Source organism: Myotis brandtii, unplaced genomic scaffold, assembly GCF_000412655.1.
Source record: "Myotis brandtii unplaced genomic scaffold, ASM41265v1 scaffold18, whole genome shotgun sequence".
In the NCBI taxonomy this organism is placed as follows: domain Eukaryota; kingdom Metazoa; phylum Chordata; class Mammalia; order Chiroptera; family Vespertilionidae; genus Myotis; species Myotis brandtii.
The window spans coordinates 5,700,923-5,720,957 of record NW_005356674.1 but is presented as its reverse complement, the minus strand read 5'-3'; the positions used below and the strand labels follow the sequence as shown (position 1 = coordinate 5,720,957).

Here is a 20,035-nt window from a genome sequence, read left to right as displayed (position 1 = left end):
GACATTTAATTTCTTCTCTACAGCTGTCCCGGGAGTCTCAACAGCAAATGAGCCTGCCGGCTCGCAATCCGGCCAGACAGGTTGGTAGTCGGCTAAGGCTTCGGACTGCCTCCGGGATACTCCGGGGCATTTGAAGTCAAGGTCTCGGCTGGAGAAATGCTTGAAAACAGGGCGTCAAAGAACTAAAGAGTGCAGCCCCCTGGGCTGGTGCAGCCACAGCCCTCGGGAATCAGAGCCACACGCGGAGGGGCGTGGCCCTCCTTCCGCGCGTGCGTGCCCAGGGGCGTGTCCTTCCCAGCACGCGCCGAGGGGCGGGGCCCTTCCCGAGCTGCGTGGACTCCGCACACCACATCCGGGCTCGCCCTACTGCGCATGTGTGCCTGCGGGCGGGACTGCGGGGGGTGGGGCGGGCCGGCAGAACCAGAAATTTCGGGGAAAGGGGACGCCTGGGACCAGGAGGGCGGGGAAATGCACGAGAAGGGGCGGGGCAGAAGGCGGAAAAGTTGGAATCAGCTGACCGGGTCCCGTGATAGCGGGGGCGGGGGCGACGCAGGCGCATTAGAGCGCGGTCGCTCCCAGCCTGAGCGAAGATGGCGGCCTCCAGATTGAGCCTCTGAGAGGCAGAGGGAGGAGGCGGAGGGGGCGGGGAGGCAGCGCCGCCGCGGCACCAGGAACCCGCGGCAGTGGAGCCACAGAGCCCCAGCGGGGGAAAGGGGAAGTGGTGACGGGGAGGAGGCCGGAGGTCGTCTTAGCCCACTCTGGACGCGGAGCCGGCGGCGGGCGGAGCTCGGGCTGGAGCCTCTCCAGCCTCCCGCAAGGTAAACCCCTCTGGGCACCAGACTCGGGGGCCCTCATTTATTCGGGGACCGGGGGGGCTGAGGGCCGGGGAGGAGGGATGTGCCTCGGCCGTCGCAGCCTCCGCCTGCTAAGGAAAGCGATTACCCTCCCCCCAAGCTGCGGACCCCCGACGCCCCCGGATCCCACTGACATCCGCCCCGGGCGCCCCCTCGGCCAGCCCTACCCCGCCTTCTGTTTTTGCTTTGTTTTTTGGTTGTCTCTCCTGCTGGGCCCCGCACTCCCCTCTGCACATCCTGAACCCCACGCATCCTTATCCCCTCGGGGCTCCGCCCTCGGGATCCCTGGCAGCCTCCTGCCCCGCCGGAGCGCTGCTCCTGACAGATGCGGGCAACTCTTGTTTCCTGGGCTCCGCGGCCCTCCTTCCCCCCACCCGTCCCGCATCTACTCTGTCTGTCTTTGTTTAGCTTTGTTTCGTTTTGTTAGGAAATGGGAGGGCGCCCACTTCGTTTCTTCTCCAGTCTGCTCCTTTTCCAAAAATCAAGTTTTCCCCCAGGGCTTTTCCTTTCTGCGGAGTAGCTCATTCACCGTGGCCTTTCCTTCGCTGTTGTGCTGATTTTTGCCTCTGATGCGGCCTTGGGAGCGGGTGAAGGAGCCCAGGGAAGTGGCTGTGAAACGCAGATGTGATTTCATACACTTAAGGAGAGTGCCTTCAGGCTGAAATTGTCTCCTGATTTTTAGGGTGTTCAGCCAACCACTTATGTCTGGAGACCGTTTACTTTATCAGTTAAATAATGTACCCCTGATGGGGCAGTGTCTCCCAAAGCCGTGGTTTGCTCCCTCTGTTTTTCCCTTGGACCCTGCTCTGATTCCCCTCAAAAAAGAGGGCCCCTGCCTGGTGCTGTTGCCTCTGCTCTGCGAAGGGCTTTATAGTGAAGGGTTCTTTGGAGCCTCTTGGAGAGTAGTGTCTTCGAGGGGAAAAAAAGTAAAGTTTCAGAATAGTTTTTCAGGACCTGCCCCAGTGACTGTCTGTCTTACTGTATTTTCTTTCTCTCTTTATGGCTCTGATAGATTTCTAGGTTTGAAAGTACTGTCTGAAGAGTTTGAGGAAATTGCTTTCGGTGGTCAGGTTTTGTAGGATATTCCTAGTATCCTGTGAGTCTAGGGAGAATATGAAACAGGACTTGCCTTTTTTTTTTTTTAAAGAACTTTAGAAAACTACTTGTCAAAAGTTTGGCATCCTAAAAAGACTTGATTTCACTATTCTTTGGTTTCTGGAAAGTGCTTTCTTGCTTGATTTAACTTGTTATATAACAGAAAACCTCATTAACACTTTAAATGTACAATGAAACAATGTTTAAGAGGCTATGTCTCAAACTTGTGTTTTGTTTTTAATATCGCAATGGAACATGAAGACCTTTTTAAGAGAATGTTACATTATACTCCTAGTTTGGAAATAGGAAGTAGAACATATTAAGGGAGGGAAAGGGGAGTCAGAAGGTTATTCCAAGAAATGTAAAGAACCTTTATAATATAGTATAAACTTAGACTAAAGTTTATAGTCTAGTTTATGGAAAGTGCCACCATTTGTATTCCACTGGGAGGCAATGGATATTCCTCTTTTTCTGAAGTGGTAGTAGTAAGTAAATAGTCCAAAAAATTTGGTGATTTTTTTTTTTTTTACATTGTCGTGAAAAAGTTATGGAATTGTAGAAAGGATGAGTTATTTGTAAGAACTTAATGTTATCCATAAATAAGTAAAAGCTGGTTGCCTATATTGGTGACTATATTGGCTTCATTACATTTGTTAAAATGTTGATAGTGTAGTTAGGTTCTCAGTAGATACTAAATTGTGATATAAATAAAAAGGATCTGTTTTAAGTAATTTGGCTCTATTCTTCAAGCAGTTCTACTTACACAGGTGAATTTGAGGTTCCTATTGCACATAACTTTCGCCTGTTTTCCTGATTGAAGTACTTAAAATTAGTAAAATATAGGCATACCTTAGTTTACTGCACTTCACAGGTGTTGCGTTTTTTTACAAGTAGAAGGCAAGGTTCTCCAGCAAAAAGATTACTACTCACTTTAATGCATACTTACTTAATGGCCTTGGTGTGGAACCAAACCTGCGCTATCTCCGAGTTATGCCAGTAGAAGCAAGGCTATGCAAATAAACTGTAGCAAAAATTTGGTTGTTACTAACAGTTTTAGGTCTAAATGTTGACTGTGATGTTGAGAAGTAATTAAAGAGGAATTGTTTTGAAAGATAACCTGTACGTCAGTGCTTCTCAATTTTATCAAAACCAATAAAAACGTTTTTCATTCCAAGTAATTGTAACATCTTTTACTATCCTGAAATACTTTAGAAATAATATAACCACTGCCTTTGGCTCTGGGACAAGAGGAAGCTTTTAAAACAAAAAAACTGCACTGACTTCAAATTCATGACTTGTTTTTTGAAATCTGTTAAAGAGCTGAGGCCACAGAACAAATCACTAGCCCAAAATTTAAGGAAAGAAAGAGTAGACAGAATTCACATTCACTTTTAGACAAAACTGGACACTGGTAAGAGTTCATCTAGAATAGCTGACAGAGTGATGAGGGTCAGTGTACCTTCTTCCAATCTCTGTCCACAAATCTCACTAGGTACCCCTGGAAAAGATGGGGAAGGGCCCTGGGAAGTATTTGCTGTGGTGCTGACAGAGGAGAGGAACAGCGGCAAAGCTTTTAGGAGGGGCAGAAGCTCTGCTTTGATTCTTCCCCTCTGTCTCTTCTATGGAACAAAATCCTTAATCTTTTGAGGGAAGGGCTTCTCTGCGTGCCCTGTTAGTGAGCATTCATTGAGTTGGGGGAAGAAAAAGAAAAGGGGAAAGAATCTTCTCTTGGGGAAGGAACACTGAGCCCCAAACTGCAGCCAGGGGATCACACCTTTGAGATCCAGGTACAGAGGGAATGCATAAGACTGAATGTTAATGATAGCACAACAAAGACTGTACCGCCCAATCCCCTGCCACCAAGTTAAGAAGCTTTGAATAACAGGTAACTGCAGAATATGACTAGGAGCAGAACAAGATATACAAAGAGGCACAGCACAAATAATCCAACAGACAGTGCTTTAGTAAACCAACCTCCACAGGAGCCACTAGCTATTGTGCAGGTATTTGAAGCTTCTGGTACACTGAAGATAATCATAGCAACAGCCAATCATAAACCGAGCCCAACTCCTAAACAGATTAACACCCTGCACTAAAGACCTAGCAAAGAAAAGGCGTGCCCATTTCCAGTCACAAAAGTTATATGCCTTAGTCTCTGCTGTCCTATGCAACATTTCCAGCTTTCAACAAAAAATTACAAGGCATGCAAAAGGCAAAAAATTATCCCAAGAGAAAGGATAATTATCAGAATTATACTTTAAATAATATAGATGCTGTTATCTGATAAAGGAATTTAAAATGATTATAATTAATATATTAAAGGTATGAACAGAAAAGTGGAAAACATCCAAGATCAGATGGGTAATTTCAGTTGAAAGATGGAAACTATAAGAAACAACCAAAAGGAAATGCTAAAAGTTTCATTACACAATAGAGATGCAGAAAACCTTCAGGCTCATCAGTAGATTTGAACAACCAAGGAAAGAATCAATGAACTTTTAGATGTCAGTAGAAATTACCCAGCCGAAACACACACACATGCACATGCAAACACACACATGTTAAAAAAACAAAATCCAAGAGCTTGAGGATAGTATCAAACATTTTAATATGTACATAATTAGAATCCCAGAGGAGAAGAAATATTGAAATATCTGAGGAAATACAGAATTTTCCAAAATTAATGTCAGGCATCAAACCACAGGATCCAAAAAGCTTAGAGAACATGAAGCAGGATAAATACCTGGCCCTCCCAAACACAATCAAAACACACCTAGATATACTGTATTCAAATTGATATAAACAGAGGACAAAGAAAATCTTGAAGGTAGCCAAATTAAAGAGAAACATTATATACAGAGGAACAAAGATAAAAGTTACAGCAGAGAGACCATGCAAGCAAAGAAACGATTAAATGGTAACTTCGAGGTATTGAAAGGAAGCAAAAAAAACAGCAAAAATACCACTCAAAAATGAAGACAAAATATAGACACACTCAAAACCAAGAGAACTCAAAGTATTGTGGGATAGTTCATTATAAATAGGTATTGACTGTTTTTTTTTTAAACCTATGTGAATGACCATTTGGATATTTGAAAGTTAATTGAGGACAGTCCTTCAATCTGAGATTGTCTTGTACATCGAGGGGTATCTAGCCCCATCCACTAAATACTAGTAGTGTTTCTAATAATAGTGTCTCTTATGGGGCCCCAACCATTACTTTAATTCAAAATTTTAATCATTGTTTTTCAGCCGGTTTTTCTGCATCAGCAGTGTTCACATGCTCAGCACATGCCAATCATAGTTCTTAGTCATGAAAATCATAGCAACTCCTTTGAGAATCATAGATTTAGGAGATATCTTTGTCCCTAGTAACTTAAGCCAACATAGTTGCGATAATTTTTTCTAATTTAAGACAGTTATCTATGCAAAGGTACATTTAAGTGGGGTTCATTCAGTAAAGGTAAACATCTAATTTGCTAATAGTTCTTTAAAGATATTTTTAACTTTATTGAACAGGCTACCTGTTTGAGTTTTACTTGCACTTTCATGGACTACTTTTGAAAAGAGTGATCTCTAAAACAGTCTAAAATGAGTGGGATTTTGTAGTTTCAGCACTCTAAGTTCTCCTTAGAAGTAGATCACACTGCCTAAGCAGTGTTCACAATTTGATCTTTTGATGAACAGATTAAAAAACCCCCTGAAACAATCTAAAATAATTATTTTGATGCTCTGATTTTGTATAGTAGAGTTGTGAGAACATAATTGAAGGATTGATAAGGTTATGAGTGTAGGAGACTTTCTAATAAATTCTATACTAATTAAAATTTAAATTCTTATACATAGATTTCAGACTTGTATTCTTTAGTCACTTAGTGTATGGGGTTTCTCTCTTCCTCAAACTTCTAGTCAAGATACAGAATGTATTTTGGATGTATATCAAATCTTAGATTAGGTAGGCTGTCCCCCAACCTTAGAGTTTCTGGGTTTAATTTTAAAAGTGGAATTTTACTTTTTTTAGTTAACTGATAGATTTGGAAGTGTTCTATAAACTGTTAAGTACTGTGGGAGAGATAGGAATAATAGGGCTATTTCTGAGCCAAATTAGAAACCTTTACATTGCTACTTTGTAGTGGGTTAAAGGGAAATTGTAGCAATTTAAACTATTTGTCTTTTACTAAATATAAAGAGAACAATGTTTGGATATTAGGATGCTTAAAACTGTAAGTTGTGTTTGTTATATGCTTAGGGAATTTTGTCCCCCACTGTGCATTTACTATAGTGATAGAAAAGTTAAAATACGGCCATTGAAAACCTCTTTTACCCAAAAGGATCTGTTTACGATAATAGAGCAAGATTATTAAGTAGCTGTTTGTGAGCTGATAAATTTATTGAACTAATATAATTGGCTCTTGCATAAGTCAAGTTAGCTTTAAAAATAAATGAAATAGAAATTAGGTCTAGAAAGTTTCAAGAATATGTACAAACAAAAAATATGTAAATGACCAGTACCATTGATTTCACAGACATGCCTAATTGAACTCATTTCTTAGTTTTTTTCAGGTGAATATTTCAAGGCATTTTTAAGTTCTGGAAAGGAAAGAGTCATAATCATGCATCTTGGAAACAATGTTATTTATTTTTTTTTACAACCAGATTCATGTCTATTTTGTAAGAAATAAGAATTACTCCCTCAGATAAAATCAGTATACATATGATTGAAATATGAAGAGACATATCTTCCTGCGCAGGGCTTGGGCGGGGCGGGCTCAACAGGGCGGGCGGGCGGAGGGAGCGGTTATGGCCCCTCTCAGTCCCGTTCCCAGAGGCTCTGCTTCTCAGAACCCCCGGAACCGCTGCAAACCTCGGAGGGAAAGCTGCCTTCCAACTGATGCCAGACACTCCCGCTTCTCCCGTTTGGGTCCGAGTCCCCAGCGATTCGCCCGTATCTGGAGCTCAGAGTCTGAGACTCCCCCCTGACCGAAAACGACAACCGCGCTCTCAGCCACCAGCCCGCTTTGCGCGCGCACCTCCGCACCTGAGTTTTTTCCACACTGCGCCTCCTCTGAGCCTCGGTGTGCTGTTGTTTTTCCTTCTAGTTGAAGAGTCTCTCCTCAGCCAGCCTTCCTGTGGTTCTGGGTGATGTCCGTTCCGTCTTTTAGTTGTATTTTTGAAGTGGTTGTTTGCGGCAGCAGTCTCCGGTGTTTACCTATGCCGCCATCTTGGTCTCCCCTATTTTGTAAGAAATAAGAATTACTCCCTCAGATAAAATCAGTATACATATGATTGAAATATGAAGAGACATATCTTCTTCAATATTTGATTTATATTGAGTAGGTAAAGCCAACAAAATTAACTGCTGTGGTATATATGCTTGCCCCTTTCCTCATTAAGATATTATTAACAGTGTTTCTTCAGATTTAGGGATTGCTTTTGAATTTTTCTTGCCCTTTAATTTCATGAACATGTATCCAGTTTCTAATAGAAAAGGAATAGATTTTAAAAAAAGTAATACGGGGATCTTAGATAATTTTGTCCTACTCCATGGTGGTGGAAGGATTTTAAAAAATATTTTGACATGACAGATAATGCAAACGTTTCAGTGTTATAACTTCTGAGTAATTATTTGGAGATATGATTGTCAGCTTAAATTTGATACTACCACTGGCTTTCTCTCTAACAACATTATCTCTGGAGTTAGGGATTCTTCAGCAAGAGAACTAAAGTGAAATGTACTAAAACCTTTGTAATCTGTTTTATAGCTGTTTAACATAGGTTATTGTACACATTACACATACTGATTTCTTGTTTATTTAGAAGGAAATGCTTTTGCCTATACTTGAGTTACATATTAAAGCATGAAGCTGAAAATTAAAAACAGGTTAAAGTTTATAGCACTTTTCCCCCATACACAGCACATTCTTTCTAAGACAGTCTAGTTGTAGCTTTTAATCTGGGTAAAAATTAATGTTCTGTTAACCATATTTTTTACCTTTTTTTTTTTTAAACTAAACTAACTTGGTGATATAATTCACTTAGATTTTGAAGCCAGTTGCAAATAAAAGTTGGTCTTTAAGAAGCCAGTAATAAGGGGTTCGGGTTCTCTCCTCAGTTATTACTCAAAATTAATCACTCAAAGGATTAGCCTTTGCCTTAGCAATGGTTCTTCTCCCCTCTGCATTTTCAGTAGGCTATTCCTATCATGTGAATATCTACCGCATTTTCAGATGTAGTTTTACAATGTAGCAGAAAAAGTATTTCTGTTGTAGAGTTAGGTCAGAAAATAAAGGCAAAGGCAATTTCCCCAACATAAAAGTTTTCACCTATAGCCAAGTTGGAAGAACTTTATAGTAGATATCCATATACTCACCTCTAAAATTCTCACATTAACATTTCACTATACTTGCTTTAACACACATCCAACTTTCCATCCTTAGTTTTTGATGCATTTCAAGATAAACTCTTCTTTCTAATTTATTACTTGAGAACAAAATTAATGATGAAAGAGTTTATTCTTTCACTAGAGGCCCGGTGCAAGAAACTCATGCACTTGAGGTGTCCCTCAGCCCTGCCTGTGCCCTCTCACAGTCCAGGACCCTTTGGGAAATGTCCACCTGCCGGCTTCGGGGGGATCGGGCCTAAGCCCGCAGTCAGACATTCCTTTTGCAGTCTGGGACCCCTCGCTCCTTACTGCCCGCCTGCAGTGGAGGCAGGAGAGGCTCCCACAGAAGGAGCGCACTGACTACCAGGGGGCAGCTCCTGAGTTGAGCGTCTACCCCCCTGGTGGTCAGTGTGCTTCATAGCGACTGGTTGTTCTGACTGGTTGTTCCGCCCATCGTTCAGCTGTTTGGTCGATTTGCATATTAGGGTTTTACTATATAGGATAGGATATATGGACTCAAAGTGGAAAAATTACTATCATATCTGCTCTCAGGAAGTTTTTGTATTTGTGTAAAAATCAGTTCCCGTTGGTCATGCAAAATACATGTTTTAGTGCAGTGATGGCGAACCTATGACACTCATTTTTTTGGTTGATTTTTGTTAAATGGCATTTAAATATATAAAATAAATATAAAAATATAAATCTTTGTTTTGCTATAGTTGTAAATATCAAAAAATTTCTATATGTGACACGGCACCAGAGTTAAGTTAGGGTTTTTCAAAATGCTGACACGCCGAGCTCAAAAGGTTCGCCATCACTGTTTTAGAGCATATTGCCTTTATTAATGCCAATTCATTCATTCACTAATGTATTATTTTATGAGTACTGTATACTCATTCATTTTTGGCTAAATGACTGTTTACTTAACTAACAGAAGCTACAGATATGCACTTAATTTTACTTTTTGTGCAAATTCTTTTGCTTAAGCCCAGCTTTAATCTGCCTGGGTTCCTGTGATGTTAAGTTCCTTCATCTTGTTTTCTGTTCTTAGTGTTAATTTGATGTAGGCTTCTGCTTAGTGGACTCTCAAGTCCTGCAATTTTGTGTCAAAATCATATCTTCTACAAGATCATTCTCATTTTATCCATAAATGATCTTAAATGGATTCTCAGTTTTACTGCCAGTCATAAATTAGATAATGTGAGGACATTAAATATTGTTTGAAAGCATGAAGCAAGGGAGTTCATTGAAAAAAGTGAATGTAGCCAAAATGCTGTATTGCCCTCAATTTGACTTTTTAACCCTTAGTACAGTTCTCTCAAAAGAATAAACTGAGAAGTTGCAAAAAAGTTCTGTTGGTGTTGTAATCATAGGATATAGAATGAAAACAGTGGAAGTTGACTTGCAAAAATTGGAAATACTTGCAATGTGATTTAGTTAAAATTGGCATGTGAACTTGAGTTTTTCTCATCAAAAAGATGGGTAGGTCTTTGAGAATTTGAAGTGGGACACTTGCAGAAGTAAAGGAGATGAAATTTAAGTGATTAGTTTGAACAGATAAATTCTTGTTAATTTAAATGGTATCTAAACAACTGGCAGAATGGCAAATGCTGGTGATATGGCTTCTACCAAGGTCTCATCCAACAATTTTTATATTTTTTGTGGTTAGACAGTTTATTGCTATTTATAGAATGTGCCTATAAGTGATGATTGCCATGATCTGCTTGATGATTGAGCTGCTTGATAATAAAAATTGTGAAGATGTTCATCAATATTAATTAGAATTATGGTTGCTTAAGAGTTTTTGCCTGCAAGAGCAACACTTAGAACCACTTTTAGAGTTTGTTAAAGAAATACGAAGGAGAAGATAATAAATAGAGGTTCAATTTTAAAATGTTAAGTTGGTTTCATGTAAAGAAACATTTCCAATAATTAAGATTCCAACTGTCAAAGTGGTTATTTAAACTGTAGTAAATAAGATTGACTTGCAAAATAGTAGTCCTTTGTAGGAATAAAGTTGAAATAAAGTGACATTTAAGTATTAGGTTATAATTGACTTAGATAATATTTAAAAATTTCACCTACCATGATATACCTGATCATATATATTTTTTCCTCTTAAATGTCTTGGGAAATATAAATTTTAAAGAACAAAATAACAATAAAGTAATGACACCCTTTGTGTACTCCACCCAGTTTAAGAAGGATAATATATTGGTGTATTTTTGAAAGAGTAGGTAAAAACCATGAGTACTGATTAAATCAACATAAAACACTGTATTTTTAAAGGTAGAAATTCTAGGTGATAAACATTGGTGATATACATTGAGTAGTATGATGATTGAAATTAATAGATAAAAGAAGACTTAGAATCAAGTAATTTAATAATGATAACTTGCCCCGAGAGAATGAAGTAATTTAATAATGATAACTTGCCCTGAGAATGCCTTAAGATGTACAGGGGTCTATAAGTAATATTTTTATTGATTTCAGAGAGGACGGGAGAGGGAGAGAGAAATAGAAACATCAATAATGAGAGAATCATTGATCAGCTGCCTCCTGCACGCCCCACACTGGGGGATCAAGCCCGCAATCCGGGCATATGCCCTGAACGGGAATCGAACTGTGACCTTCTAGTTCATAGGTCAATAATCAACCACTGAGCCATTCCAGCTGGGCTGTAAGTAAGCTTGAAAATGAAAGAGGTAATAGAAATACTCAAAACAACTATTGCATATCTAGGGTAATATATTTAAAGTACAGTAATGATTATTATGGTTGCAGTTAATAGTTTTGAGTGCTTATTCTGAGCCAAGCATCACACTAATTCCTTTATTCAAGTTATCTCATTTAGTCCTCACCACAGCCCTTTGAGACAGGTATTGTCATCTACATTTTAGGAATTGAATCCGAAACCTTTTTGGTGCATGGGACAATGTTCCATTCCTAAAATTGTTTTAATTCTTTTCCTAAAAGATCTGATTGAGTTACATATTCTCTTAAATCATTGATAACTTATAAGGTCATTCTTTAGTTTTATTTTTTAAAAATTATTCTTAAGTTTGCTTTGTTGTGAGATTATTTTGCTTCTTACCCAACCCTTTATGCCCCATCCCCACCCCTGGACTCCTCAGGATATATTAGGCATCTCTGTTCTTTCTGGGTCATACCCTAAGTTCCCTGTGACTGTCATTTAAAAATCTTTATTATATTCCTCTCATTTTCATTTTCATTTTCAAGTTTCTCAATGATATCAACCAGTCTTTACTCAAACACATTTTCTTGTCAGTCTTCCCAAGATAGGCCCTTGGTAGAGTCAGTAATTCCAATGTCTTAAGTGATGGACTAGGAATCCAAATTCCACTCTTCGAGATCATTCACTCACCTTTTCTGTTCTCCTTTTTCTTCCATTGTTCCAAACTTCAGTTATAGTAAGGGAAAAATATCTGTAGACCGATATATTTCACTTTTTGGGCATGTTCTCAGAAATCCTGTATTTTATTTCAGCAATATTATCTGCTGCAAATGATTCAGAAGGCAGGGATAATGTTTGCTGGTTTAATAAGTTTTGGTTAGCTGCCTATGTCATTCCAGATAACACGGTTCAGAAAAAAAGAAAACAACACTCCAACTGGCAGGACTATATTTAGCTATTTCCATACATACTTAGAGGAAGATGTCAGTTGACTGTTAAGAGAAATTTCCTCTCTGGTAACAATAAAGGTTTCTCTAAACTTGCTGTTACTTGTGGTTCTCTTACTGTTCCTCAGAGCATGAATTGATGCTTTTCCAGAAAGTTTGGCAAAACCTTGTTTGGGAGGAGTATCTCTAGAGAGCATCAGAATTTCCCATAAGATTGTTGCATTTCACTCAGTCACTGAGCACCTGTTTTTTGCCAGACATTCTTGTAGGCTCTGGGGATATATATTACACACACACACATACATGCTTAACACAAAAATACCTCTCTCTGGATATTCTAGTAGGATTAGATGAAAGATAAATATAATAAATTGCACATTAAACTATGAAATGAAAGGTGCCATGGAGGAAAAATGAGAGGAGTCAGACGGAATAGAGAGTGTAGAATGAGGAGGGTGGTTACAGTTTAAAACAAGATAGTTAGGATAGGCCTCATTCTAAAGATGACATTTGAACACAGATTTGAGGTGAAGATGTGAGCCATATAGGTATCTAGAGGAAGAGCATTCTACATAGAGTACAGAAGTCCTCATTAATTTGCTAATACAAAGACAAGTAGGAGGAATGAAGAAAGCAACTTCAAAATGTTTTTACCACTCAAGTATTTTCCCAAGAGAAATGAAAACATGTACATGAAAATTGAATGTTTAGAGCAGTGTGATTGATAATAGCCAAAAAGTAGAAGCAACACCAATTTTCATCAACTGATGAATGGGTAAAAAAAAAAAAAAAAAAAAGGGGGTATTATACATACACTAGAACAGCGGTTCTCAACCTGTGGGTCACGAACCCTTTGGTTGTCGAATGACCCTTTCACAGGGGTCGCCCAAGACCATCGGAAAACACATATATAATACATATTGTTTTTGTGATTAATCGCTATGCTTTAATTATGTTCAATTTATAACAATGAAAATACATCCTGCATATCAGATATTTACATTACGATTCATAACAGTAGCAAAATTACAGTTATGAAGTAGCAACAAAAATAATGTTATGGTTGGGAGTCACCACAACATGAGGAACTGTATTTAAGGGTCGCGGCATTAGGAAGGTTGAGAACCACTGCGCTAGAAGGAAACTAATTCATTCCAGAATATGGATAAACTTTGAAAACGTTATGCTAAGTGAAAGAAGCCAGTCACAAAGACCACACATTGCATGATTCCCTTTATATGAGATGTCCAAAATAGCAAACCCATAGTGACAGAAAGTAGATTAGTGGATGCCAGGTGCTGGGAGTAAAGGGGGATGGAGAGGGACTGCTAGCAGGGTTTCTTTTTGGGGTGATAAAAAAAATGTTCTAAAAATAGTGGTGGTGGTTGTAGAGTTCAACATATAAACCCCCCCCCCCCCAATTATACACTTTAAAAGGGTGAATTGTATGGTATATGAATGGTTTCAAAAATAGTTATAAAAATGTTTTTTGAAAGAAAATGGTTTTATTCTAATTATAAAAAGAATACTTGGTTAAAAAAGTTAGATCAGTGTATAAAGATAGAAAAAAAAGGTTAATTGAATCATACAGCCATTCAGTTTACATTATTGGCACTTTGGGATGAATCTTAAAATACTTTTTAGAATGCATTTCTAGTTATTAAGGGTAGGAAAAAATAGCCAAGTCACAAAAGAAGAAACAAATGGCCATATTCATTTTAAACTTTTATTCAGTATGAAGCAAATGATGTAGTATTTTTAAAATTTGTCATCGCTTTTTTATTAGTAGCTAGTTCAAACAATTTATCCTGTAAACTTAGCTAAATTTAAATTTTTTCATGAAATAAATGGATTCTGGATTTTATAGACTTCAGAGTTATAATCAACAGACTAATCAACTTAAGTGTAAAATACTGCACATAACATGGTCCTTCTGCATGAAGCTGTTTGAAACTTCATACGATGTGTGATTCATCACACAAGTTCGACAGTCCTGAACTGTTCTATATACTGTTTAACCAGAGGAGTTCACCAACCAAACTGCTCTAAAAATTTGAATTTCAACACATACTCTCAATTTCTGTACCTGTTCTGGTATAGTATTCATACAATGGAATATCATGTAGCCATAAAAATCATTTTCACAGAGAATATTTAATTCCATGGCGAAAATGTGTTAAGCAGTACGAATGATAATCTCAATTTTGTGGGTTTTTTTTTAAAAAAGCCACCTATTTTTCCTAAATAGAAGATGGGAGGGTACAATAATTATCTGTGGATGCTAGGAAGAAAGATTATTTATGAACATTTTAGATTTTTACTGCAGACATGCATTGCTTTTAAAATGAGATTTTGGTTATATTTAAGTTAAATCTTTACAATAGCTTGCCTTTAAAGTGACAGCAAAGGGCTGCCACTTAGCACCTCAACAAAAACCTTTCCCATTGATTTATCAGTTGCCAAACATTTTCAAGCGCCTATCATGTGCCAAGGCATTGTTTGGCAATGCGAGATTTAAACGTTCATTTACTTGAACATTTTTTATTAGATCACTACACTTGGAATATTGATACAGGGCAGTTCTTGTCCTCAGGAAGCCCAGTGCAGTGGAGCAGAGCAGACAGTCACAATATGGTGTGCTAAAGGCTGTAATACAGAGGTGAATAGATCATTCCCTCTCCTTTAAAACCTATGGTCTTGCCCTGACCAGTTTGGCTTAGTGGATAGAGCGTCGGCCTACGGACTCAAGGGTCCCAGGTTCAATTCCGGTCAAGGGCATGTACCTTGGTTGTGGGCACATCCCCAGTGGGGAGTGTGCAGGAGGCATCTGATCGATGTTTCTCTCTCATCGATGTTTCTAACTCTCTATCCCTCTCCCTTCCTCTCTGTAAATAATCAATAAAATACATTAAAAAAAAATAAAACCTATGGTCTAGTAGAAAAAGTTGTGCCTTAAAATCAGTACCATATGGAAGACTATAAAAGTGTGATATGAGAGATTCAGGAAAAACTCTAAGGATAACTCTGTACTAAATTCTCACCCATATTTTTATCTTCCAGGTTTCAGCACAAAATGAACATAATCAGGGAAAATAAGGATTTGGCATGTTTCTACACAACAAAACATTCGTGGAGGGGAAAGTATGTATTTCTGTTGGTGTTATTTTCCTGTGCTTCTATAAAGTATTATTGTAAACATTACTCTTTCAATATTTTGAGTTGTACCACACAACTCATTAATGCCATTCAGCCCTCTCTCAAAAGCATCTGTGCGTATTTCATACCAAGATGCTACGTTTGTAATACTTATTGCTCTTTTTTCTTTTGATATTTCTGGTTTTCTATGTCTGTCTTGGCAAGGAGTTTGGTAAGAATTAAAAATAACAGTTAAAAGGAAAATAAGCCAGTTATCCAAACCCTCTTGATTGCTATCACTTAATGTTGAGGTTATGCAGTAGTAACATAGTGTTAACTTCACAACTTTATCACCCAGATAATAGCCTGTATGTGATCAACACATTTTCATGTCCATTTGACTGTAAGAGAAAATATATCAATAGTGCATCTTGTAATCATTTTTAGGTGTGCAATGAAATTTAAAAATTGGATTTGATCTTTTCTTTTCCATGGGAGGGGGCAGGACATTTTTTAGTAGCTTGCCAGGTCAGGCTAAGGTGTAGATGCTTTGTTTCCTTTTTGTAAAATGGATGGTAATTCCTGCCCCTCAGATTGCTCTAAGGATTAGACGACATGATATGAACTGTATGAAGTTTTTAAAATTCTGCCTTAAACACAGTGAGTATTCAATGAATAGCACCTGTTGTTGACCATTAGGAAAAAAGTGTAGTCTCTTGTTCTTTTGAATAGTAATAATTAAAATGATGTGCCACATTTTGACAAATAGGTGACTACATTATTCTAGATAAGTCCTCAGACAAAACATGACGTGTACAAAGCCATTAACTTTAGTGTTTGTTCTTAACTTCATTTTTTAGGTAACAGTGTGGTAACTTAGAATGGTGCAACATCTGAATTCCGTAGTGTTTCTGGTTTTCATAGGCAAACTGACAATATAATTTTGAAAGATTTTAGTGTTTTATTTTGTTTCCTTTTGGTAGTTCAATTGTATGAACTCCTAAAATAGACAGCATAATTGTTATCCTTGACATTTTTTTTCCCAGTTAATTTCATTGAGCAAAGTTAGAAAATTGGCATATTCAGATTCATATGAGTCTCTTTAGTTCTGTAAGCAGCCTTAGATAGTTTGTATATTTAAATGATCTTTACTTTTCCTCAAGTGATAGATTGCTCTGATTATCATAATGTAACTTCTGTTTTTAATACAATTATAGTATGCTGATTCATTAATGCTAAAGAACAAACTTACTGTAATACTTTTTGCTTTGTGAGCTTGTCAGTAATTGTGATCATCTGGAAAATTTTTTTTTAATGTTCTTAGAAAGTAGTGACTAAGACTTAAGACAGTGTTCTTTTTCTTCTTTTTTTATAATAATTTGGAGCAGAACTATTTCTGTTCCCTCATCACAATTCCTTGCTTTCATCATTCAAACCTTGAAACCTTTTTTTTGTATTTATAACAGCTTTATTAAGATATAATTTATACAACATAAAATTCATCCTTTTAAAATGTATAATTTAATGAACCATCTCTACTAACCGTTTTCAGAACATCTTCATAAACGTCAAAAAACAAACAAACATAAAAAAAAACCCTCTAAAAATCTTAGCAATTACTTCCCTTTTCTTCCCAGCATCTGGCAGTTACTAATCTACATTCTGTCTCTGGATTTCCTTATTTAGGACATCTCATGTAAATGGAATCATAAGATATGTGGTATTTTTGTGACTATCTTTTTTCATTTAATATGTTTTCAAGGTTTATACCTGTTGTAATATGTGTCAGTACTTTCTTTTTATTCCCAAATAATATTCTGTTGTATAAATATGCCACATTTTTTATCCATTCATCAGTTAATGGACATTTATATGTTGCCACTTATTTACTTTGAATAGTGCTGCTATAAATGTTAATGTACAAGTTTGTGAGTGATTCTATATTTCCAGTTCTCTTGGGAATATACCTAGGAGTGGAATTGATGTTACATGGAGTTACATGGTAATGTGACGTTTAACTTTTTGAGGAAGAGCCGAGTGACTACAGCATTTTTCTGTCCTATCATCAATGTATGAAGAATCCAATTTCTCCACATCCTTACCAACACTTGTGATTGTTTATCTTTTTTTATTTTAGCTATCCTAATGGCTATGAAGTAGTATCTTATTGTTTATTTCCCTTATGACGAAGCATCTTTTCATGTGCTTATTCGTCATTTGTGCATCTTTCATGAAATGTCTTTTCAAATCATTTACCCATTTTTTAATTGGATTATTTGCCTTTTTAATGTTGAGTTGTAAGAGTTCTCTATATATTCTGAATACAAATCCCTTATCAGATATCTATATATTCTGAATACAAATCCCTTATCAGATATATGATTTGCAAATATTTTCTCCTATTCTGTGGGTTTTCTTTTTACTTTCTTGATAGTATTTTTTGAAGCACAGAGTTGATTTGGATGATTTTCAATTTATCTGTTTTTTTCTTTTGCCATTTGCGCTTCTGTTAGCATATCTAAGAAACCATTACCTAATCTAAACCATCTACTAATCTAAGGTCTCAAAAATTGACTCCTATGTTTTCTTCTAAGAGTTTTATAGCTTTGATTTTGGGTTAATTTTTCTATATAGTATGAAGTAGGGATCTGGCTTCATTCTTTTATATATGGATATCCAGTTGTTCCAGCACCATTTATTGAAAAGAGTATTCTTTCTCCATTGAATTGTTTTGACATTGTTGTCAAAAACCAATTGACCATAGCTTTGGCTGAGTGGAGCATTGTCCCATACACTGAAAGTTTGCACGTTTGATTCCCATTCAAAGCACATAACTAGGTTGCGGGTTCGATCCCTGGTTGGGGCGTGTACAGGAGGCAACCAATCGATGTTTCTCTTGTCGATGTTTCTCTTTCTTTCCCTTCCTCTCTCTCTAAATGGGCATGTCCTTAGGTGAGGATTAAAAAAATCATTTGACCATAAATATAAATGTAAAGGTTTATTCCTGAACTCTCAATTCTATTCCATTGGACTATCTGCCTATCCTTATGCCAGTACCATCCTGTCTTGATTACTGTAGCTTTGTACTAAGTTTGAAACTGGGAAGTTTGAGGATCCAACTTTATTCATTTTCAAGATTATTTTGGCTGTTCTGGATTTCTTGCATTTCCATATGAATTTTAGAGTCAGCTGGTCAATTTTACAAAAAAGGCATCTGGGATTTTGATAGGGATTGCATTAAATCTGTAGATCAATTAGGGGATTATTGCCACCTTAACAGTATTAAGTTTTCTGATCCATGAACAAGGGATGCCTTTCATTTGTTTAGATCTTTAAAATTTCTTTCAACAGTGTTTTGTTGTTTTCAGAGCTAAAAAGCACTTTTATTTGCATAAAAGAGTGAAGTTTCCTTTTTGGCCTAAGCAAGCTATTTCTGATAGGAAGGAACAGTGCAGATTCACTATGGAAAACTTCAGAGTAATGTTCAAAATACAGGTTTTAAGTTTTTTTCTGGATGGAAATTGCAAGTGAAATTTACCTATGGATCACTTTTATATTTGCATAGATTAATTGTAGCAATTGGGGCTCTGAATTTAAGAGTAGCATTTTAGTATCTGAACAGGATTTTAACTTCAGTAGATTAAACTATGTGGTGATCAGTCCATGAAATTCAGTGGCAGAGCCCACTACCTTCATAGGTAGTCTGCTTCATAGATAGTCTGTATAATGGCTAGATAGAGTAAATTTTAAGAAGAGTTGAGGGAGTGAAACTGATTTTTCAAGTGGAGTTTGACTAATATCAGAGTATCCTGATAATATAGCCAGAGGAATTATCAATTTGTCTGTTGTTTTAAATACGAATGTATGAGTCATAACTACTAGAAACATAATGATACTAACTACAATTAGTTCAGTGACTAGTGGAGTTTTGAGCCACTTTTCCTATTATTCAATCAGCAGAATAATAGCAATTGGAATGCGTAACATTTATCAATTGTAAACAATAAGCGACAAGCACTTTATATGAATTATTTCTTATAATCTTCTCCTTGTGAGTTAGGTATGTATATATTAACAACATCTTCATGGGGGAAAGTGAAGCTTAGAGAGGTTAAACAAATTATCAGAGGATATATAGAAAGTGAGTTGTCCAGACAGCATTCGAACCCAGGCAGTGTGATTCTAGAGCTGGTGGGCTTAACTATTAAGCTGTAACACCTCCTTTAGCAATGCTTACCACTGATGCCTGTGCCATGCCAGCACAGCCAAGGGTTCGGTGAGCCTGAGGCGGGGCAGCAAAAGATTAAAGAAAAGACAGACGAATATAGCTGGGGCCCAGTGGATCTCCTGTGCCTGGATGAGGCTACAGAGAAGGATCCAGCCAGCAAGCCGAGGCTTTATTTTATAGTCAAAGAAAAACAAGGTAGTGGTCAACATAGTTACAATGTTCTTGTGAGTTTCACTTGTTTTGGCAGCACTTGCTGCATCTCCCACAGCCCATTAGCTACCCAGGTAGGAGCTAGGGGGCGCCATAAGATCAAACTTAATTATGCTAAGAGGGCTCTGCCCTCTAAGCTGGGACTTGTTTGTGGCTCTGCCACAGGTCAATCTGAGGCTTAACTCTAGGGCCACTCCCTACAGATGCCCTCTTTGAGAAACCTTGTATTTCAGTTATCCTTAGTTTCATGTGATGGACTAAAATTCTAGTTCAAATAACTGGATTCTCAAACTTTTAATAATTAAAGAAAAAGTCTAGATTCTGTGAGAAACCTAAAGGCTTCTAGAGATTTGGTGGCCAAAACTTATTTTAAAATGGTTGAAGGAACTAGGGTGTTCCACCTAGCAAAGATAATTCAAATGGAAAGTCTGATTGACAGAAAAATTAGGTATGTTCATATAGGCCTAACCAATGGACACAGACAACAGG

At 37.6% G+C, this 20,035-nt stretch overlaps 1 protein-coding gene across 4 annotated transcripts in view; it reads left to right on the top strand.

The window, feature by feature from the left end:
- The first annotated feature begins 535 nt into the window (after window positions 1-535).
- Window positions 536-20,035, top strand: part of DNAJC13 (DnaJ (Hsp40) homolog, subfamily C, member 13) — a 113,947-nt gene continuing 94,447 nt past the window's right edge. For 3 of the 4 annotated variants that reach the window (XM_014537526.1, XM_005863580.2, XM_005863579.2), the window contains exons 1-2: window positions 538-818; window positions 15,034-15,114. In XM_014537526.1, coding sequence (XP_014393012.1) covers window positions 15,079-15,114 — 36 coding nt within the window. In that variant the 5' untranslated portion in view covers window positions 538-818; window positions 15,034-15,078. Of the gene's footprint in view, window positions 819-15,033; window positions 15,115-20,035 lie in introns of all 4 variants that reach the window. The other variant, XR_313441.2, reaches the window with a different exon arrangement.